Genomic DNA, 20701 nt, shown 5'->3' with positions numbered 1-20701 from the left:
GTTGCTAAGTGGTTGCTAGGCAGTTGCTAACGTTTTCCAGGTGGTTGCTAAGGTGTTGCTAACTGGTTGCTAAGCAGTTGCTATAATTTCTAAAGTGGTTGCTAAGTGGTTGCTAGGCAGTTGCTAACGTTTTCCTAGTGGTTGCTAAGGTGTTGCTAAGTGGTTGCTAGGCAGTTGCTATCGTTTCTAAAGTGGTTGCTAAGCTGTTGCTAGGCTGTTTCTAACGTTTTCCTGGTGGTTGCTAAGGTGTTGCTAACTGGTTGCTAGGCAGTTGCTATCATTTCTAAAGTGGTTGCTAAGTGGTTGCTAGGCAGTTGCTAACGTTTTCCAGGTGGTTGCTAAGGTGTTGCTAAGTGGTTGCTAGGCAGTTGCTAACGTTTTCCAGGTGGTTGCTAAGGTGTTGCTAACTGGTTGCTAGGCAGTTGCTATAATTTCTAAAGTGGTTGCTAAGTGGTTGCTAGGCAGTTGCTAACGTTTTCCTAGTGGTTGCTAAGGTGTTGCTAAGTGGTTGCTAGGCAGTTGCTATCGTTTCTAAAGTGGTTGCTAAGCTGTTGCTAGGCTGTTTCTAACGTTTTCCTAGTGGTTGCTAAGGTGTTGCTAACTGGTTGCTAGGCAGTTGCTATAATTTCTAAAGTGGTTGCTAAGTGGTTGCTAGGCAGTTGCTAACGTTTTCCAGGTGGTTGCTAAGGTGTTGCTAACTGGTTGCTAGGCAGTTGCTATAATTTCTAAAGTGGTTGCTAAGTGGTTGCTAGGCAGTTGCTAACGTTTTCCAGGTGGTTGCTAAGCAGTTAATAGGTGGTTGCTAAACCCTGGCTGGGGTGCCGGGGTGTCCAAACTTTTGACTGATAGCTGCTCCATACAGCAGCTCCTCCATACACTCACAGTACTGGAGGAGCAGGGGAGAGAAGGGGTTCCGTGCGCAGAGCTGCTCGTGTGTGAGATGGAACTCTGGGCCCCCCATTCATTTCTATGGGAAAACTTCGTACGACAATTGTACGAAAACCGTACGACGTATCGTCAAAACGTTTACATTTTCGGAAAGAACGTGGTAAGGTCTATAGACCGTCCGATTTTTGTATTTGTATGTCAAAAATTGTGGCGGTTACGGACGTTTAAAATTTCGCCCCATTCATTCCTATGGGAAAAAAATGCGTACGTTTACGAAGTTTTTACGAAAACCGTACGATGTATCGCTTCAAAAAGCACAAGCAACCTATTCGGGTATAGGTCCTACGATACTGCAAAATTTCGTGGTTCTACGTCAAAAGCCCTAGGAGGAGTAGTCGATTAAATTTTGAGCGCGGAATAATAATAATAATAACTAGAAAAGGTAAAGTTCGTGAACAAACTTTAAGTTGGCTTGGAAAAGAACGCTAATAACGTTAAAAAGTTAAAATGGTTGCTAAGCTTTTTCTGTATGAAGAGTGTGAAGAGTCATTGATATGCTGTTAACGCTAAATGCTAAAAACGCTGACATCTAAAAACATTTGGTTAAACGCTGAAATCTAAAAACATTTGGTTAAACGCTGAAATCTAAAAATGTTTGATTAAACGCTGAAATCTAAAAACGTTTGGTTAAACGATGAAATCTAAAAACATTTGGTTAAACGCTGAAATCTAAAAACGTTTGATTAAACGCTGACATCTAAAAACGTTTGGTTAAACTCTGAAATCTAAAAACATTTGGTTAAACGCTGACATCTAAAAACGTTTGTTTAAACGCTGAAATCTAAAAACGCTTGTTTAAATGCTGAAATCGTAAAACTTTTGGTTAAACTTTTGATTGCTAATGTGTTGCTAGGCGGTTGCTATCATTTCTGAAAAGGTTGCTAAGCTGTTGCTAGGCAATTGCTAATGTTTTCCAGGTGGTTGCTAAGCCGTTGCTAACTGGTTGCTAGGCAATTGCTAACATATAACAGGTGGTTGCTAAGGTGTTGCTAGGTGGTTGCTAGGGTGTTGCTAGGTTGTTGCTATCATTTCTAAAGTGGTTGCTAAGTGGTTGCTAGGCAGTTGCTATCATTTTCCTAGTGGTTGTTAAGGTGTTGCTAAGTGGTTGCTAGGCAGTTGCTATCATTTCTAAAGTGGTTGCTAAGTGGTTGCTAGGCAGTTGCTATCGTTTTCCTAGTGGTTGTTAAGGTGTTGCTAAGTGGTTGCTAGGCAGTTGCTATAATTTCTAAAGTGGTTGCTAGGCAGTTGCTAACGTTTTCCCAATGGTTGTTAAGGTGTTGCTAAGTGGTTGCTAGGCAGTTGCTTTCGTTTCTAAAGTGGTTGCTAAGTGGTTGCTAGGCAGTTGCTAACGTTTTCCAGGTGGTTGCTAAGTGGTTGCTAGGCAGTTGCTAACGTTTTCCAGGTGGTTGCTAGGCAGTTGCTAAGTGGTTGCTAGGCAGTTGCTAACGTTTTCCAAGTGGTTGCTAGGCAGTTGCTAAGTGGTTGCTAGGCAGTTGCTAACATTTTCCAGGTGGTTGCTAAGTGGTTGCTAGGTAGTTGCTAACATATTCCAGGTGGTTGCTAGGCAGCTGCTAAGTGGTTGCTAGGCAGTTGCTAACGTTTTCCAGGTGGTTGCTAAGTGGTTGCTAGGCAGTTGCTAACGTTTTCCAGGTGGTTGCTAGGCAGTTGCTAAGTGGTTGCTAGGCAGTTGCTAACGTTTTCCAAGTGGTTGCTAGGCAGTTGCTAAGTGGTTGCTAGGCAGTTGCTAACGTTTTCCAGGTGGTTGCTAAGTGGTTGCTAGGCAGTTGCTAACGTTTTCCAGGTGGTTGCTAGGCAGTTGCTAAGTTGTTGCTAGGCAGTTGCTAACGTTTTCCAGGTGGTTGCTAAGTGGTTGCTAGGCAGTTGCTAACGTATTCCAGGTGGTTGCTAGGCAGTTGCTAAGTGGTTGCTAGGCAGTTGCTAACGTTTTCCAGGTGGTTGCTCAGTGGTTGCTAGGCAGTTGCTAACGTTTTCCAGGTGGTTGCTAAGTGGTTGCTAGGCAGTTGCTAACGTATTCCAGGTGGTTGCTAGGCAGTTGCTAAGTGGTTGCTAGGCAGTTGCTAACGTTTTCCAGGTGGTTGCTAAGTGGTTGCTAGGCAGTTGCTAACGTTTTCCAGGTGGTTGCTAGGCAGTTGCTAAGCGGTTGCTAGGCAGTTGCTAACGTTTTCCAAGTGGTTGCTAGGCAGTTGCTAAGTGGTTGCTAGGCAGTTGCTAACGTTTTCCAGGTGGTTGCTAAGTGGTTGCTAGGCAGTTGCTAACATTTTCCAGGTGGTTGCTAGGCAGTTGCTAAGTTGTTGCTAGGCAGTTGCTAACGTTTTCCAGGTGGTTGCTCAGTGGTTGCTAGGCAGTTGCTAACGTTTTCCAGGTGGTTGCTAAGGTGGTTGCTAAGCAGTTATTAGGTGGTTGCTAAGCCCTGGCTGGGGTGCCGGGGTGTCCAAACTTTTGACTGATAGCTGCTCCATACAGCAGCTCCTCCATACACTCACAGTACTGGAGGAGCAGGGGAGAGAAGGGGTTCCGTGCGCAGAGCTGCTCGTGTGTGAGATGGAACTCTGGGCCCCCCATTCATTTCTATGGGAAAACTTCGTACGACATTTGTACGAAAACCGTACGACGTATCGTCGAAACGTTAAAATTTTCGGAAAGAACGCGGTAAGTTCTATAGACCGTCCGATTTTTGTCTTTGTATGTCAAAAATTGTTACCTACACAGTCGTTCAAAGTTGTCCCCCATTCATTTCCTATGGGAAAAAAAAGCGTACGTTTACGAAGTTTTTACGAAAACCGTACGATGTATCGCTTAAAAAAGCACAAGCAACCTATTCGGGTATAGGTCCTACGATACTGCAAAATTTCGTGGTTCTACGTCAAAAGCCCTAGGAGGAGATAGTGATTAAATTTTGAGCGCGGAATAATAATAATAACTAGAAAAGGTAAAGTTCGTGAACGAACTTTAAGTTGGCTTGGAAAAGAACGCTAATAACGTTAAAAAGTTAAAATGGTTGCTAAGCTTTTTCCGTCTGAAGAGTGTGAAGAGTCATTGATATGCTGTTAACGCTAAATGCTAAAAACGCTGACATCTAAAAACATTTGGTTAAACGCTGAAATCTAAAAACGTTTGGTTAAACGCTGAAATCTAAAAATGTTTGATTAAACGCTGAAATCTAAAAACGTTTGGTTAAACGCTGAAATCTAAAAATGTTTGATTAAACGCTGAAATCTAAAAACGTTTGGTTAAACGATGAAATCTAAACACATTTGGTTAAACGCTGAAATCTAAAAACGTTTGATTAAACGCTGACATCTAAAAACATTTGGTTAAACGCTGAAATCTAAAAATGCTTGTTTAAATGCTGAAATCGTAAAACTTTTGGTTAAACTTTTGATTGCTAATGTGTTGCTAGGCGGTTGCTATCATTTCTGAAAAGGTTGCTAAGCTGTTGCTAGGCAATTGCTAATGTTTTCCAGGTGGTTGCTAAGCTGTTGCTAACTGGTTGCTAGGCAATTGCTAACATATAACAGGTGGTTGCTAAGGTGTTGCTAGGTGGTTGCTAGGGTGTTGCTAGGTTGTTGCTATCATTTCTAAAGTGGTTGCTAAGTGGTTGCTAGACAGTTGCTATCGTTTTCCTAGTGGTTGTTAAGGTGTTGCTAAGTGGTTGCTAGGCAGTTGCTATCATTTCTAAAGTGGTTGCTAAGTGGTTGCTAGGCAGTTGCTATCGTTTTCCTAGTGGTTGTTAAGGTGTTGCTAAGTGGTTGCTAGGCAGTTGCTATCATTTCTAAAGTGGTTGCTAGGCAGTTGCTAACGTTTTCCCAATGGTTGTTAAGGTGTTGCTAAGTGGTTGCTAGGCAGTTGCTTTCGTTTCTAAAGTGGTTGCTAAGTGGTTGCTAGGCAGTTGCTAACGTTTTCCAGGTGGTTGCTAAGTGGTTGCTAGGCAGTTGCTAATGTTTTCCAGGTGGTTGCTAGGCAGTTGCTAAGTGGTTGCTAGGCAGTTGCTAACGTTTTCCAAGTGGTTGCTAGGCAGTTGCTAAGTGGTTGCTAGGCAGTTGCTAACATTTTCAAGGTGGTTGCTAAGTGGTTGCTAGGTAGTTGCTAACATATTCCAGGTGGTTGCTAGGCAGCTGCTAAGTGGTTGCTAGGCAGTTGCTAACGTTTTCCAGGTGGTTGCTAAGTGGTTGCTAGGCAGTTGCTAACGTTTTCCAGGTGGTTGCTAGGCAGTTGCTAAGTGGTTGCTAGGCAGTTGCTAACATTTTCCAAGTGGTTGCTAGGCAGTTGCTAAGTGGTTGCTAGGCAGTTGCTAACGTTTTCCAGGTGGTTGCTAAGTGGTTGCTAGGCAGTTGCTAACGTATTCCAGGTGGTTGCTAGGCAGTTGCTAAGTGGTTGCTAGGCAGTTGTTAACGTTTTCCAGATGGTTGCTCAGTGGTTGCTAGGCAGTTGCTAACGTTTTCCAGATGGTTGCTAGGCAGTTGCTAACGTTTTCCAGGTGGTTGCTAAGGTGTTGCTAAGTGGTTGCTAGGCAGTTGCTAACGTTTTCCAGGTGGTTGCTAAGGTGGTTGCTAAGCAGTTATTAGGTGGTTGCTAAGCCCTGGCTGGGGTGCCGGGGTGTCCAAACTTTTGACTGATAGCTGCTCCATACAGCAGCTCCTCCATACACTCACAGTACTGGAGGAGCAGGGGAGAGAAGGGGTTCCGTGCGCAGAGCTGCTCGTGTGTGAGATGGAACTCTGGGCCCCCCATTCATTTCAATGGGAAAACTTCGTACGACATTTGTACGAAAACCGTACGACGTATCGTCGAAACGTTAAAATTTTCGGAAAGAACGAGGTACGTTCTATAGACCGTCCGATTTTTGTCTTTGTATGTCAAAAATTGTTACCTACACAAACGTTCAAAGTTTTCCCCCATTCATTTCCTATGGGAAAAAAAAGCGTACGTTTACGAAGTTTTTACGAAAACCGTACGATGTATCGCTTAAAAAAGCACAAGCAACCTATTCGGGTATAGGTCCTACGATACTGCAAAGTTTCGTGGTTCTACGTCAAAAGCCCTAGGAGGAGATAGTGATTAAATTTTGAGCGCGGAATAATAATAATAATAATAATAATAATAATAAGAAGATTACGAAGAACAAGAAGTTGGCTTTTCCAAGCCAACTTAACTAGAAAAGGTAAAGTTCGTGAACGAACTTTAAGTTGGCTTGGAAAAGAACGCTAATAACGTTAAAAAGTTAAAATGGTTGCTAAGCTTTTTCCGTCTGAAGAGTGTGAAGAGTCATTGATATGCTGTTAACGCTAAATGCTAAAAACGCTGACATCTAAAAACATTTGGTTAAACGCTGAAATCTAAAAACGTTTGGTTAAACGCTGAAATCTAAAAATGTTTGATTAAACGCTGAAATCTAAAAACGTTTGGTTAAACGCTGAAATCTAAAAATGTTTGATTAAACGCTGAAATCTAAAAACGTTTGGTTAAACGATGAAATCTAAACACATTTGGTTAAACGCTGAAATCTAAAAACGTTTGATTAAACGCTGACATCTAAAAACATTTGGTTAAACGCTGAAATCTAAAAATGCTTGTTTAAATGCTGAAATCGTAAAACTTTTGGTTAAACTTTTGATTGCTAATGTGTTGCTAGGCGGTTGCTATCATTTCTGAAAAGGTTGCTAAGCTGTTGCTAGGCAATTGCTAATGTTTTCCAGGTGGTTGCTAAGCTGTTGCTAACTGGTTGCTAGGCAATTGCTAACATATAACAGGTGGTTGCTAAGGTGTTGCTAGGTGGTTGCTAGGGTGTTGCTAGGTTGTTGCTATCATTTCTAAAGTGGTTGCTAAGTGGTTGCTAGACAGTTGCTATCGTTTTCCTAGTGGTTGTTAAGGTGTTGCTAAGTGGTTGCTAGGCAGTTGCTATCATTTCTAAAGTGGTTGCTAAGTGGTTGCTAGGCAGTTGCTATCGTTTTCCTAGTGGTTGTTAAGGTGTTGCTAAGTGGTTGCTAGGCAGTTGCTATCATTTCTAAAGTGGTTGCTAGGCAGTTGCTAACGTTTTCCCAATGGTTGTTAAGGTGTTGCTAAGTGGTTGCTAGGCAGTTGCTTTCGTTTCTAAAGTGGTTGCTAAGTGGTTGCTAGGCAGTTGCTAACGTTTTCCAGGTGGTTGCTAAGTGGTTGCTAGGCAGTTGCTAATGTTTTCCAGGTGGTTGCTAGGCAGTTGCTAAGTGGTTGCTAGGCAGTTGCTAACGTTTTCCAAGTGGTTGCTAGGCAGTTGCTAAGTGGTTGCTAGGCAGTTGCTAACATTTTCAAGGTGGTTGCTAAGTGGTTGCTAGGTAGTTGCTAACATATTCCAGGTGGTTGCTAGGCAGCTGCTAAGTGGTTGCTAGGCAGTTGCTAACGTTTTCCAGGTGGTTGCTAAGTGGTTGCTAGGCAGTTGCTAACGTTTTCCAGGTGGTTGCTAGGCAGTTGCTAAGTGGTTGCTAGGCAGTTGCTAACATTTTCCAAGTGGTTGCTAGGCAGTTGCTAAGTGGTTGCTAGGCAGTTGCTAACGTTTTCCAGGTGGTTGCTAAGTGGTTGCTAGGCAGTTGCTAACGTATTCCAGGTGGTTGCTAGGCAGTTGCTAAGTGGTTGCTAGGCAGTTGTTAACGTTTTCCAGATGGTTGCTCAGTGGTTGCTAGGCAGTTGCTAACGTTTTCCAGATGGTTGCTAGGCAGTTGCTAACGTTTTCCAGGTGGTTGCTAAGGTGTTGCTAAGTGGTTGCTAGGCAGTTGCTAACGTTTTCCAGGTGGTTGCTAAGGTGGTTGCTAAGCAGTTATTAGGTGGTTGCTAAGCCCTGGCTGGGGTGCCGGGGTGTCCAAACTTTTGACTGATAGCTGCTCCATACAGCAGCTCCTCCATACACTCACAGTACTGGAGGAGCAGGGGAGAGAAGGGGTTCCGTGCGCAGAGCTGCTCGTGTGTGAGATGGAACTCTGGGCCCCCCATTCATTTCAATGGGAAAACTTCGTACGACATTTGTACGAAAACCGTACGACGTATCGTCGAAACGTTAAAATTTTCGGAAAGAACGAGGTACGTTCTATAGACCGTCCGATTTTTGTCTTTGTATGTCAAAAATTGTTACCTACACAAACGTTCAAAGTTTTCCCCCATTCATTTCCTATGGGAAAAAAAAGCGTACGTTTACGAAGTTTTTACGAAAACCGTACGATGTATCGCTTAAAAAAGCACAAGCAACCTATTCGGGTATAGGTCCTACGATACTGCAAAGTTTCGTGGTTCTACGTCAAAAGCCCTAGGAGGAGATAGTGATTAAATTTTGAGCGCGGAATAATAATAATAATAATAATAATAATAATAATAAGAAGATTACGAAGAACAAGAAGTTGGCTTTTCCAAGCCAACTTAATAATAATAAGATTACGAAGAACAGTAAGTTGGCTTTTCCAAGCCAACTTAATAAGAAGATTACGAAGAACAATAAGTTGGCTTTTCCAAGCCAACTTAAAGAAGAAGAAGAAGAAGAAGAAGAAAAATCTTAGCAAAAACAATAGGGTTCTACGCACCTTCGGTGCTTGAACCCTAATAATAAGCTGTGAAGATATTATGCTGTGAGTAGTGGTCTGTGCGCTGCAGGTGCCGCAGTGCTGGGCTGGTACAGGGCTCAGCAGGGTTTATTCCTGGTGTCTCTCTGACCTACATGTGAGCAGGTACGGCTGAACCAGCCCTCACACACTTCTAAAAAAGGGCCTTACTCCAGTCACCCCGCATCAGAAATAGCCCATCCGTTACACACGCACGCCCAGATCACCACCACAGACTATAAAATCAGCCTTTATTTAATAGCAACAATTAATACATCTAACTGTTTATTTAATAAATCTTATGGGGGGGGTTGGGGGGGGGGGGTTGGGGGGTAGAGGATACGGCAGAAATCAGAAAACTGATTAAGTACATAAATCATTTTTTTGTTTTTTTTTTGTGGATACCTCAACAAAACTGCCATTGTGAAAATTTTTAATATAAAAAAAAAATACATTCAGTTTCAAATAATTCTGCCAGAACTCAATGATAGAACATGCCATGACATTAATAATTAACCTGTGTAACCAAAAAAAGTCAAATAAATAATTTAAACAAATAATTTTAACAGGCCGTTATAATCTGCTTCTTTTTTCATGGGAAATAAAACTGTGCTTTTTATCTACTAGAAATAAGCCTGAGTTTTATTAAAATTTGCCTTATGCAACATTGCACAGCCTACCATGTGACTATTGTACATGCACAAATGCCACATTGTGCAGCCCTAATTAAAATGCATAAATATAAATTAAGATCCTAAACTGGTTTAAAAATTCTCCAACGTTTTTCAGAACTTGGCTTGGCTGCACTGCCTCATCCAAGATAAGTAGTTTGGTGTGTTTATTCATTCTGCACATCTGTTTCACTTTAACAGTTTTTTAGGGTCATAGACCACAGAACATTGATAGCCGACATATCTATATTAACCTCCTAATTACAAAACAAATTATAGGATACATTCACACAGGCCAGATGCTCTTTTCAAGAGATTCTAGGATACACAAATTAACAAATTAACAGAATTAATGTAACATTGAATTTGACCATGTTTTGATAAAAAAAAATATATATATATTAATCGTCTATTTTAAAGAAGCTTTTGTAATATGTTACTGACAGTGTTGTGTATTGTTTGTTTATTTATTAGTTTTTAATTATTTTGTTATTAATATTTTCCTTTGTAATGCACCTTATATTGTCTCCGTAACCTGATACCTTGGCCAGTCACATGATCAAGCCCCCCACCTGCTTCGGGAATCAAAAAGCCTTCACTGCAAACCAGTAAAAATTACAACATACTCTGTTGTAAACATCTGTGACAACCTTAGATATTTGGCTAATTTAAACGTCTGAAGAGCGGAGGTGGAGCTGCAGCTCATGGTAAACTCAGTCTCTGCTTTCTCTGTCGCTCCAGAGACAACAGAATGCACTAATTGTTGGAATTAAATAATAAGAATATGTTTAAATGTATAACAAGCTGATGTACACTGAGTTCGACTGTTGTCCTTTCCTTTATCTGGTGATTTTTGGGGACACGGAGAGCAAACAGTGTGTGTGAGAGCCAATTACTCCTCACAGGAATTTCTCCACAAATGAGGTGAAGTGCGCTCAATCACATATTAACAGCATGATGATAATGAAATTTTGTCAACAATTGTTTTAAATCTACACTGTTGATTACGACAACTTATTGTTGTAGCTCTAGTTAAGAGCTCCCCTCTATAGCTGCATATGGATAAAGCAGATTGAGATTGCTGTTGACTTTTACGATGTTATCACAGTAACAATAAAACAATTTATCTTCAGCATTTACCATTGTGTTCATTAACATGGTGTGGGTAAGTAACTTTTTAAAATTGTTAAATTTTGAAAATTTAGTTGGTCATTTATATTATTTAGAATACTTATTTTTTTTAAATTTCCATTACAGTGTCTGCATATTTTTAAATCATTCAAAACACATGTAATTATTTTATTACCAGCGGTAAAATTTAATCTTAAAATAGCAATATATGATAAAGGTAAGTATATATAGTATACAGTAATGGTAATAAAGTAGAGATATAGTCTACTTCATTACACAATAACATTGTTAACTGCAATCACACCTGGGATGTTCTAGAAACATCCATTTTCTGGCCTTTTTTCATACATAAGGCACACCGCATTGTAAAGCGCATTTTATTAAAAAGAAAAAATGAGCACTGTATGTTAATCTACACAGATTTCTCTCCTGAAAACTGTTTATTTGGGTGAGTAAAGCTTAGATTTTCACTAGTTTAGCACGTAGCTTGTTCGAACACGGTAAACGCAGGCTACAGTACAATATACCCACCTCTGAACTATGAAAGAACTAGTGCTGTGGTTAGAGGCAAATGCTAATAGTGCTCCAGCCTCAGTGCTGGAGAAACTTCACTGAAACCCCTGTATAACGCTGTACTTCAGCAGAGTAACTTTACTGCTTCTTAGAACCTGACGGGTAGAATTCATACATAAGGCGCACTGGATTATAAGGCGCACTGACGATTTTTGGGGAAATTTTAAATGCATCTTACAGTGCGAACAACACGGTACATGATGAAAAACTTGTGAACTGCTGAAGATTTTGAAGCTTTTTTTCAAGCCTTAATCATTAGATAATCAGAAAACACAAATTCGTCAAAATTTGACCATTTTCTTAAAAATGTAATCCATACATAACATACTAAATCTACTTTAAAATTAAAAAGTGCCAGGCAAAAAGTGTTGATGCTGCTGTTTTACACCAGTTTCACCAGTTTACTTCTTTACATTAAAGTGATAATACAAAAATCATATCCACAAATTCTAATTTATATGTATTAGAGTAAATGTTAAAAATACAAAAAACAAATTAAAGATCAGAATATAAAAACAATTGGCTTATGAATTTTCAAAATATGAGAACACAAATCATTATATAAATAAATAAATATTCACCAAGTTCTAAAGCACACACACTTATTTCAGAGTAAAACCTGGCAACCTATCAGACATTCAGATAACGTTACTCGTCTCCAGCAGCCGAGCGCCAGCAGCTCAGCCTGGCAGAGTGAGATACAGCAGGGTTCTCCTATCAGCACTGCGGAACCTGACCTGTACACTGCCTTTACAGCGGGAGCGCCCAGCGCCAAATCAGACCCACAGGGTGAATACAATGACACACTGACCAATTACATAACTCCCCATAATTACTTCCATTACTTATTTGTATCGGCTTTTAATTATTTGTACTTCATGATTTACTTATTTATTTACTCCTGTTTCTATTTTGTGTTTCTTATTTTAGATTCTTATTACTGATTTAGCATTGCACTTAAAGTCAGTCATTTTAGTTCACTTTAATTCCTCATTAATTTAAAGCTCTCATTTCATTGGTTACTTTTCCCTATTAATCTTTAAATCTTAGTTTAATTTCTTAAAAACGCCCCTTGTATTTAACATATTTTTGACATAAAATTATCAAATATATTTAAAAAAATAAATTTTGTCATTTGACTTGTAATTCTTTTTGCCACTTATTTATACATTTTACATGTATTATGTATACTTAGTACTTTATTTTACCAATTAATTAGAACTACATTTTGCTCATTTTTCACATATTTTTTTATATATTATTTTTGTTGATTTCAGCTTTATTATTATTATATTTACTACAACAGAAATAAGGGTCAAAGAGGGCTGGAGAATAATTCTATATCAATAAAGATACAAATATTTCATTATTTATTTACAGCAAGCAGACATAAACCAAACAATATCATATCAACTGAAATTGAGAAATGTATTGCATTGTAAAAGTGTGGGCATATAGTCATAGTCACAGTCACACTTATTGTAATTTTACACTTAATTTTTCTTCAATATGAACTACATTATTGTAAGTTTAATGTGTTATGTCAACAATAAAATAATTGCACTGTATATCTGATACTTATAATTGATAAACTCACCTGAACTTCTTTCGTAGCAATTTCTCCAGGGGTGGGCCAGTTGTTGGCATCTCCAAAATCACCAACCTGCTAAAAAAAAAGATGGAGACTTAGTTACAAGCTAATTCTGCACATAATATTACAGAAATATTTCATGTACTTAAGCTGTTTTCACAAGAACAAGCTTTATGTCATCATCTTCTGTTCCCATAGCAAAAACATTTACCAGCTTCCCCAGCACTGCAACACCACAGGTACCATAACAGTACATATTTTCAAGGTGAGAAAGTGTGATGACTGAGGTGTGTGTGTAGATTTCCCAGAATTCCCCACTACATTAAGTAAATATTCTCTTGAGGGAGTAATAGAGCACTGATTAGAAGCAGAACTTACACTCACAACTCACTGTGAGAGCAAAACTACCATACAGCTTCGAAACATGGTGGAGGTAGTTACAATAACTGCTCACAGAGAGAGCTAACCAGTCAATGTGGAAATAACTTTTATCCATCGTGATGAACCCAAATTATTTTTGAAACTTGACCTTTTTGGGTGATGTTTAAAGATCTGAGATAAACAAAAGTACATTTTGTGATTAGAGCCCTTTACTTGCAGGAGAACCTGCCAGAACTTACCTTTCCACCTCTCCTGGCTCTGGGGTTGCCTGCTCTCACCACTTTGGCCGGTCCGGTTTGATCTGATAAGAGAGAAGAATTAGATTAAATTAGACCAATGTGTGCAGTATAAAAGAGAATGCACCTGTAATAAAAATATATTAATTAATTAATAGAACATCAGAGTAAATTCACAGCAAAAGAGGCATAGCATTGCCCATCTAAAGAAATCGCTATTTTTATACCATTTACTCAAAGTAGCTTTACGTTTCATTGGTAGAATTCTAAAGGTACCTGACATTTAAAACGAGGCACTGAAAACTTTGAAAGTGCACAGGATTTTTTCTAATAACCAACTGATTAGCACAAATGAAAAGGTAGGATAGGGGAACAGATTGCTAAATTTATGACACTCATATTCTGCCATCTTTGCCAACTTCTGCTGCACTGTAGCAATTTGAGTCCAAACCTAAAGTAAGTATTCACATGACTTATCAGCTGTAGCTTCATTCATGCTGTGTGTATAAAGTGTTAGTTTATTTAACTATCAGAGCACTTTCAGAGTACTCAGTGCCTCGTTATAAATCTCAAGGCCCTCAGAATTCTACCAATAAATAATGGAGATACTTTGAGCTTATTAATGGTGTAAAAAATGATTTCTTTGCATAGGCAACGAAATGTCCCTATATCTATCTTTGTAAGCCTGTTGGGAACTTTGGCTTAAAACGCACTGTTTTTTTCAATTTCCCACCAGATTTATCCTTTCAAAATGGTTTACACTTCTGCATTGAGTCGACTCATTCTCTACAGCATAGCCTGAGCAAGTGCTCTACACTGCAGTCCTTGTTTATACTTCTGCGTTTGGGTGTTTGTGTCGCTCTGAAGTTTGAACTACAAAAGCAGGAATGTGTGGGCAGGAACATGAAGCTTTGCAGACCAATCACAATCGAGGCAAAGTTGCAGTAAAAAGATGGCACCGCTGGGTGTCACGTGTACGAAGCATGATTCTAGCAGTTAGCAGTGTCATGGCTGCTGAGGAAGAACTCTTCCACCTGCAATGTCTAAATCACACGTATGGGAGTACTTCAGCTTGACTGTAACAGTTACTGATGGCGGTGGAGAAAACAGTTACAGTATGCAGACACTGTTGCACAAGGGCACTGGCTGGGCTCCCAGGAGAAATCTGGAACTAAACTTTGTTTTTCAAAATACTTTCGTCCATATTAGCTCAGAAGAGCGATGCTGATACCCATTTATAACTTACAAACAGACTAGACACCCCGGTTTAACTTTACAATTAATAAAAAATAATTTTACTTTAACCCACCCGTGCAATGAACATGAACACGCGGGCAACACGCGCGCCATATCGTATCTTATGCAATTATATAAAAAAAATCTTGAAAGCAGTGCATTTTGTATTTGTTTTTCTATTTGTGTTACTTTAATCGTATGTGTGCAGTAGAGTTGCACGGTGTACCGAAGGTTCGATTCTTTTTCAATACTACGTCATCACAAACGATTCGGTTCTTTAGCGTTCGATGCTTTCGATACTGTATGTAGCCCAGTCACTAGCTTCAAATGAGTCAAATTAGTAGGCGCGATTTGATTCAGTTCATAAGAAAACTGATTCACACCGCAGCAGTCGGTGTGGCAGGATTCAGATAAACTTAGTGTTCTGAACAAATGAATCGATTCACGCGCAAGCCAGCAGAGCAGCAGCGAGTGTAGAATGGCGACGGCTAAAATAACATGTCTCTCGTCCGCGACTTGTGGACAAAACGGGCGCGAGGAGTGAAGTGTGGGAAAATAGTCTGAGATGTAGGCATCTGTTTTTTATTTATATTTTTATTTTTAAATAAAATAACGAAAATAACGAAAACTGAAAGTGAAACTAAACTACTTTATTAGCGCTGTTTTCACTGCCGCAGTTGTACAGCGGGGGGTGTTGTGCCGATTCTGTCCGCGAAGCGGGAGTCGGATTCAGTAGCGGATTCGGCACAAGCGCGGCGGCACCTCGCGGTCCGCGGTGTTAGTTGTAAGCGCTCGCGCTAGCCGCAAAATACGACAGAAAACACTGAGGGAGCTGCAGACTTATGTGTGGGACTAGAATATGAGCACGAGGAGATAAAAGAGAACCTTTACCTGTGAGTAGCTCACATCAGAACACGCAAATCTCTCTCTCTCTCACTCTCGCTGTGTCTCTTTCTCTGTTTCTCTCTCTCTCGCACGTGAACGCCTCCGCGTTTGACCTGCAGCAGTGTGTTTAGCTGTTCTTAAAAATCATTTTAATTAAATAATAGTTCTATGCTTCTATGTTACAGTGTTATTTAACATAATAGCAGACAAGCACCCTGATCTCTACAAAGAGCTGAGAAGTCGACAGGTTAGTGGAGTTAGTCAAGATACACTCTGTCTGTAGCTTTACTAAGATTTACTAGCGACTGCTTATTAAAAACGGTAAACGGTTGATTAATAAAACGGAGCAGTGAGTGTTAAAATGAACATAACATTGTAATGTTCTTCTGTCTCTTTATTTTCCTTATTCAGAACTTAACTTCTGCCCGCCCGTCAGGTTCACATAGTCAGGCTACCATTACCTCTGGTTTTAGTTTTAGTTTTTAGGAAGTGTTTAGATAATTATGTTATAGTTAAGGTTATAATAACGAAACTTGTTTTTTGTTCAAATGTTTCATTTTAGAATAAAAACGTTTGCACCGATTGTTCAGTGTTCAATCCAGTTCAGTCAAAAATAAACATTTTATGTTCAGATATTTTTATTGGTTTTTTTTTCTTCCAAGTATCGTTTTGGTATCGAGAATCGTGATACTACAGTTGGTATCGGTATCGAAGTCAAAATTTTGGTATCGTGACAACCCTAGTGTGCAGTAGGGGTGTGTTACATCGTATCATACACAATAAAATCCCCAACATTTTTGGATATCATGAACCACAGTTTTACCATGAAATATCGTGCCCCCACCCCCATTCCCCCGTTATCAAATCAGGGTTCTACTTTTTTGCTGTTTTTAGCAAAAGAAAAATTCACACTGTTCTCAGTTCTCAATCATATATCTACTAAAGCCAGATTAGATCTGTCCAGTAACATTTATTTTACTTTATTACTGGTTTTATGAAGATATTTAAAGTGTAATATTAGTATCGTAACATTTTGGATCATTACTTCTCGTACAAATCTGATAAAATTATTCTATTTTTTTAATATCTCAGTTGTGGGTGTGCCATATTATATTGTATGCAATAATACAACTTAATTTTCATTGTGTTCAGTAGTGTATTCATCCTTTTTTTAATACAGTGTTTTGTCATATCGCCAAGAGTATCGCAAAAATACCATGAAATATCGTGATAATATTTTAGGGCCATATCGCCCATCCCTACTTTATATGCATGCACTAATTAAACTGCACGTTAACTTGACTACTTATTTTATACAAACTTAGCGTTTTGGTACTGTTTAGGAAATAAACAAAATGTTTACAGATTTCAGTTTCTACTAAATGTATGATATTTTACTTTGTACTAAATATTAATTATGCTCTAGTAGTATATTCCTGAAACAAAAAAAAAAATCGTAAAAATATTGTTATAGCAAAAATAGAATATAATATATATTGTGATATTGTTCTAATTTGTCCAGTCACATCAGGCTGATGGGAGGAACTACTGTAATTGAGAGTGGCAAAGCTCGAATCCCCATCGCACACAAAGCCAAAGGGCACCCTGCACCCACCACACAAATTCGGCCTGGTCCAGGCAGCGTCCACACTCTACTGCCCTCAGAACACAAAGGCTTTGTGCTCTACAAAGAGTTAGAGTTCCTTTAGCCGCTTATAATTCCCAGATTCCCAGCGTTCCCAAATTTAGCTCTGCACCTCCTCAGCTTAAACAGTAGCCTACAAAGCAGGGGTGGGGTGGGGCTTGGCTCTTCCGTGCCTGAGCAATAGCTTCGGAACCTGGACACAGCCAATAGTGTGCCAGCCCATAAAGCCATAAAGCACCATGATATTGCAGTACTGATCCAAGCTATTCTACAGTATTAAGGGTTCCCTCAGCAAAAAGTCCTGACCAGAGTCTGTTGATGTTGCTCCATTTAGATTTGTCTTCACACTGCAGTTTAGTGACAGAGCACTAAAGAACTTTACTAAATCCTGGCATCCTCACCTACAGGGGGGTAGAGTCTCCCTGTACCTGATACTAATTGGCTTGTAGAAGAGTGTGCTGTATCAGACACTGGTATGTTGTCTCCTGGTGCCTTTCCAGGTGTTAAGCCAAATTCTGCATCCCTGCTGGAATTACAGACTCTATTTTTTTGAGTGTAGGCACATCCCACAGCAGAATGAGTGCAATAGATTTTTCCTTAGATTCCCTTCGTTTCATTTCATTTATAAATCTACAGTTACAGTAGATACAGAAATCAACAGCGTGATCTGTTGTACTCATACGGCTAAAAGATGCGCTTGCACGCAAAAGGGAGACAGATTTCAGCAGAACATTGTTGTTTAATGAGTGACAACAGCCTGCCTTAACTTCCTAGAACTAGTCCAAAAGTATGAACCGTCTAAACAAGTTTTCACACTGCAGATGATCTGAATCTAAACTACCTCTATTAGTCAGACCAAATTTTGGCCCCAAGACCGTGTTCATATACCCTTTACACCTGCTAGTTAAAATCAAACAAGACGGGTATGAATGCGGTCTCAGAGTAATACAGTAACATTCTTCTTGCCTCAAAAATTACCCAGATTACACCACAGAAAAACCAAGACTCTATATAAGGCTACCAGAACCGGTCTAGTTATTTTTAACTGTAAAATAGTGAAACAGAACACCATCTACTACTGTTTATATCATCTGATTCCGCAAACCCAGCATTCCATATAGACCACTTACTCAACACAAACCTTAAGGGTTAAAAATAGCACACAAATAAACAAATCTTCTATACAAAATGCAAAAGGGGGGGGGTCTTATGGGAAACTTGGCATAGCAAGTGTCGTAAAAAACAGTTAGAAACAGTGTACGAGGAGACCATCTACTTGTTGAACTATGACTGGAAGTTTTTTCCTATTGCTTTAAAATGGTCATTTACAAATAAGGTCCGGAGTCTTAATACAGCACCAAACAGGTTGCTGGTAACACCACAGGAGAAGATGGATCAATGTAGTGGTAATAGGGAAAAGCCAAAGTTGGTGGAATGCCATGTCAATCAACTACGGAGCTTCAAAAGTGGTAACAGTAAACAGAAAGACTGCTCCACCAGCTGAGCTACAAGACCAGCAGATATGGATGGACTTCAACTTGCCAACTTACTAGTAGACAACTAGTTTATTTTAAATGTTAATTAAAAAAATAGGACATGTTACTTTACTAACATTTGTCTCACTTTAAACTCACTAAAACACTAAACACTAAAAAGCAACTATATGTATTAAATCTGGGGTCTGACCACTATGCTTAACTGGTGCAATTACAATTAATTATAAAATAATTAGTAAAAAGAAAAGGTAAGACAAAAAAGGATGACCTTTTTTTAATAGAAAACAGAAACTACTGTAACAAACAGTAACAAACTACAGTGAAGTTTAAGGTTTCTTGCCAACCTCTATTACAAACATAATCCTTTACAAAACAAAATGTACTGTTTTTTCTTTAAGGCAGGGTGAGGCGGCGAAAATGCATTTTAAAATATTTCCTAATTTTGGTCAACACAATATTTACTACGTCCACCTTGTATTAGAGAAAATATGAGAAATATTAAGTGAAAATTATATTATTCAGCAAGTGTCTTCAGTCCCTTGAAAACAAAAACAAATGTATAATGAATCATCTTAAAAAAATTTTTTAAGAGTATAGTTTCCTAAGTTCTGGTGGTTGAAGCTTCACATCAGCAGCTTCTCCTCTTCCAGCAGACTGAAGCATGACTCAACAAAAACCCTGGAACAGCCCCAAAGACCCACAAGGACTGAACAGTGAGTCAGCACTGCGCTGAGGTACGGATTCAATACAACCTGACAGGAAATCGTACACCAACCAGGCCGGGATTACAGAGCCCTTACCCCACCATCTCCATTCACAGGCATTTTTACCAGAAGTCACCAGAAATCAATGATTTAATATAAATGATATTAACTATTTAGTCTCTATAGGCCAGTTACAATAACTATTTTATCAGACATCACAGTGTACAGAAAAAATGACAATAAAATATATTAATTTTAAGAATATTTAATTAATAATAATAATAATAATTTCATAATAATGCAATTACTTGGAATGTCAAAAACTTGCATGATTAGATAATATGTCTGTCCCAGAAACAAATAATAATTTTATTTGTCATTTAAGATACTGCATTTCATGCAATTGGTATAATGATAAAGTAACAGCATAATATTGCAATTACACTCTTGAACATATTCCAACAATGGACATGGTTTTAAACAATGTTTTTTTTTTTTTTTTTTTTAAAACAAAGTTGACATACAAGTTTGTCTCCCCTTGCAAAAAAAAATTATAATAGACAACATGAAGATCAATACTCAAATCATTGCGACAGGAAAATAATTAATATTGGGCATACATAATCTGTCTACTATATTTACCACGAAAAAATTAGACATGTATGATTGTTGTAATACAAAATCTTATACACCTTGTGCGTCACTGTATTTTCTGAATTGTCAATATTGTGTTCACATTCTGTTGTATGAAACAATACACACTACTGACAAAAAGTATTCACGTCTGGCTTTGCACGCATATGAGCTTGAGTGACACCCCATTCTTAAGCGACGCGGTTTAATATGATGACGGCTCACCCTCTGCAGCTACAACAGCCTCAACTCTTCTTGGGAAATGTTTCCACAAGGTTTAGGAGTGTGTTTATGGGAACTTTTGACCATTCTTCTAGAAGCACATTTATGAGGTCAGAAATTGATGCTGGACGAGAAGGCCTGGCTCACAGTCTCTGCTCTAATTAATCTCAAACGTGTTGTGTTAAGCTCAGGACTCATCTATGTCGTTACAGACCTTGCTTTGCAAAGCCAGCAGCAATAAACTGGTCAAAATTTCTTGGTATGCTTAAGCATTAGGAGTTCATTAAGTATTTAAGTTCTCCTGGCAACTGCCAAACCCCTACATTTCCATCGGACTGCCAGGTGGAAAAGCGTCGCTCCATAGAACACGTCCCTACTGCTCTAGAGTAAAGCGACCGGTGTTTACACCACTGCATTCAGCGATTTGCATTGCATTGCTTGGTGATGTAAGGCTTGAATGCAGTTATTCTGTCATGGAAACCTACTCCATGAAGCTCTCTACTCATTGTTCTTGAGCTAATCTGAAGACCACGTGAAGACGGTAGGTCTGTAGCAATCGCTGACTGTGGAATATTCAGTAGTAAGTAAATTTCCCGACTGGACTATCACGGCACTCTAAAGATTAAAAGACCATCCCAACGGTTATCAGCTGTAAGTCCAAAAGTGAGGGTCTACTATGAAAAAAAAAAAAAGAGTGTTGGAACACTTCTGCGATGAAACATTAATGCAGAAAATTAGACGGAGATCTTAGAGCAAGATATGCTGC

General features: G+C 39.1%; 1 protein-coding gene and 1 long non-coding RNA gene across 5 annotated transcripts in view; one reads left to right on the top strand and one right to left on the bottom strand.

The window, feature by feature from the left end:
* The window catches only part of larp1 (La ribonucleoprotein 1, translational regulator), a 54328-nt gene that overhangs the window by 20584 nt on the left and 13043 nt on the right, over positions 1 to 20701 (bottom strand). For 2 of the 4 annotated variants that reach the window (XM_015602156.3, XM_015602158.3), the window contains exons 2-3: positions 13118 to 13179; positions 12504 to 12572 (exon numbers count right to left, since the gene is read on the bottom strand). In XM_015602156.3, coding sequence (XP_015457642.2) covers positions 12504 to 12572; positions 13118 to 13179 — 131 coding nt within the window. The remainder of the gene's footprint in view (positions 1 to 12503; positions 12573 to 13117; positions 13180 to 20701) is intronic. The other 2 variants (XM_015602157.3, XM_015602159.3) reach the window with 1 other exon arrangement.
* Positions 2497 to 7500, top strand: LOC125782376 (uncharacterized). The gene is made up of 3 exons (XR_007425019.1): positions 2497 to 2555; positions 4876 to 5123; positions 7108 to 7500. It is a non-coding gene; the product is annotated as an uncharacterized LOC125782376 (long non-coding RNA).

This window comes from Astyanax mexicanus, chromosome 17, assembly GCF_023375975.1.
Source record: "Astyanax mexicanus isolate ESR-SI-001 chromosome 17, AstMex3_surface, whole genome shotgun sequence".
NCBI lineage: Eukaryota > Metazoa > Chordata > Actinopteri > Characiformes > Acestrorhamphidae > Astyanax > Astyanax mexicanus.
Note: the sequence above shows the minus strand (reverse complement) of the source record. Positions and strands in the feature narration are given on the sequence as shown.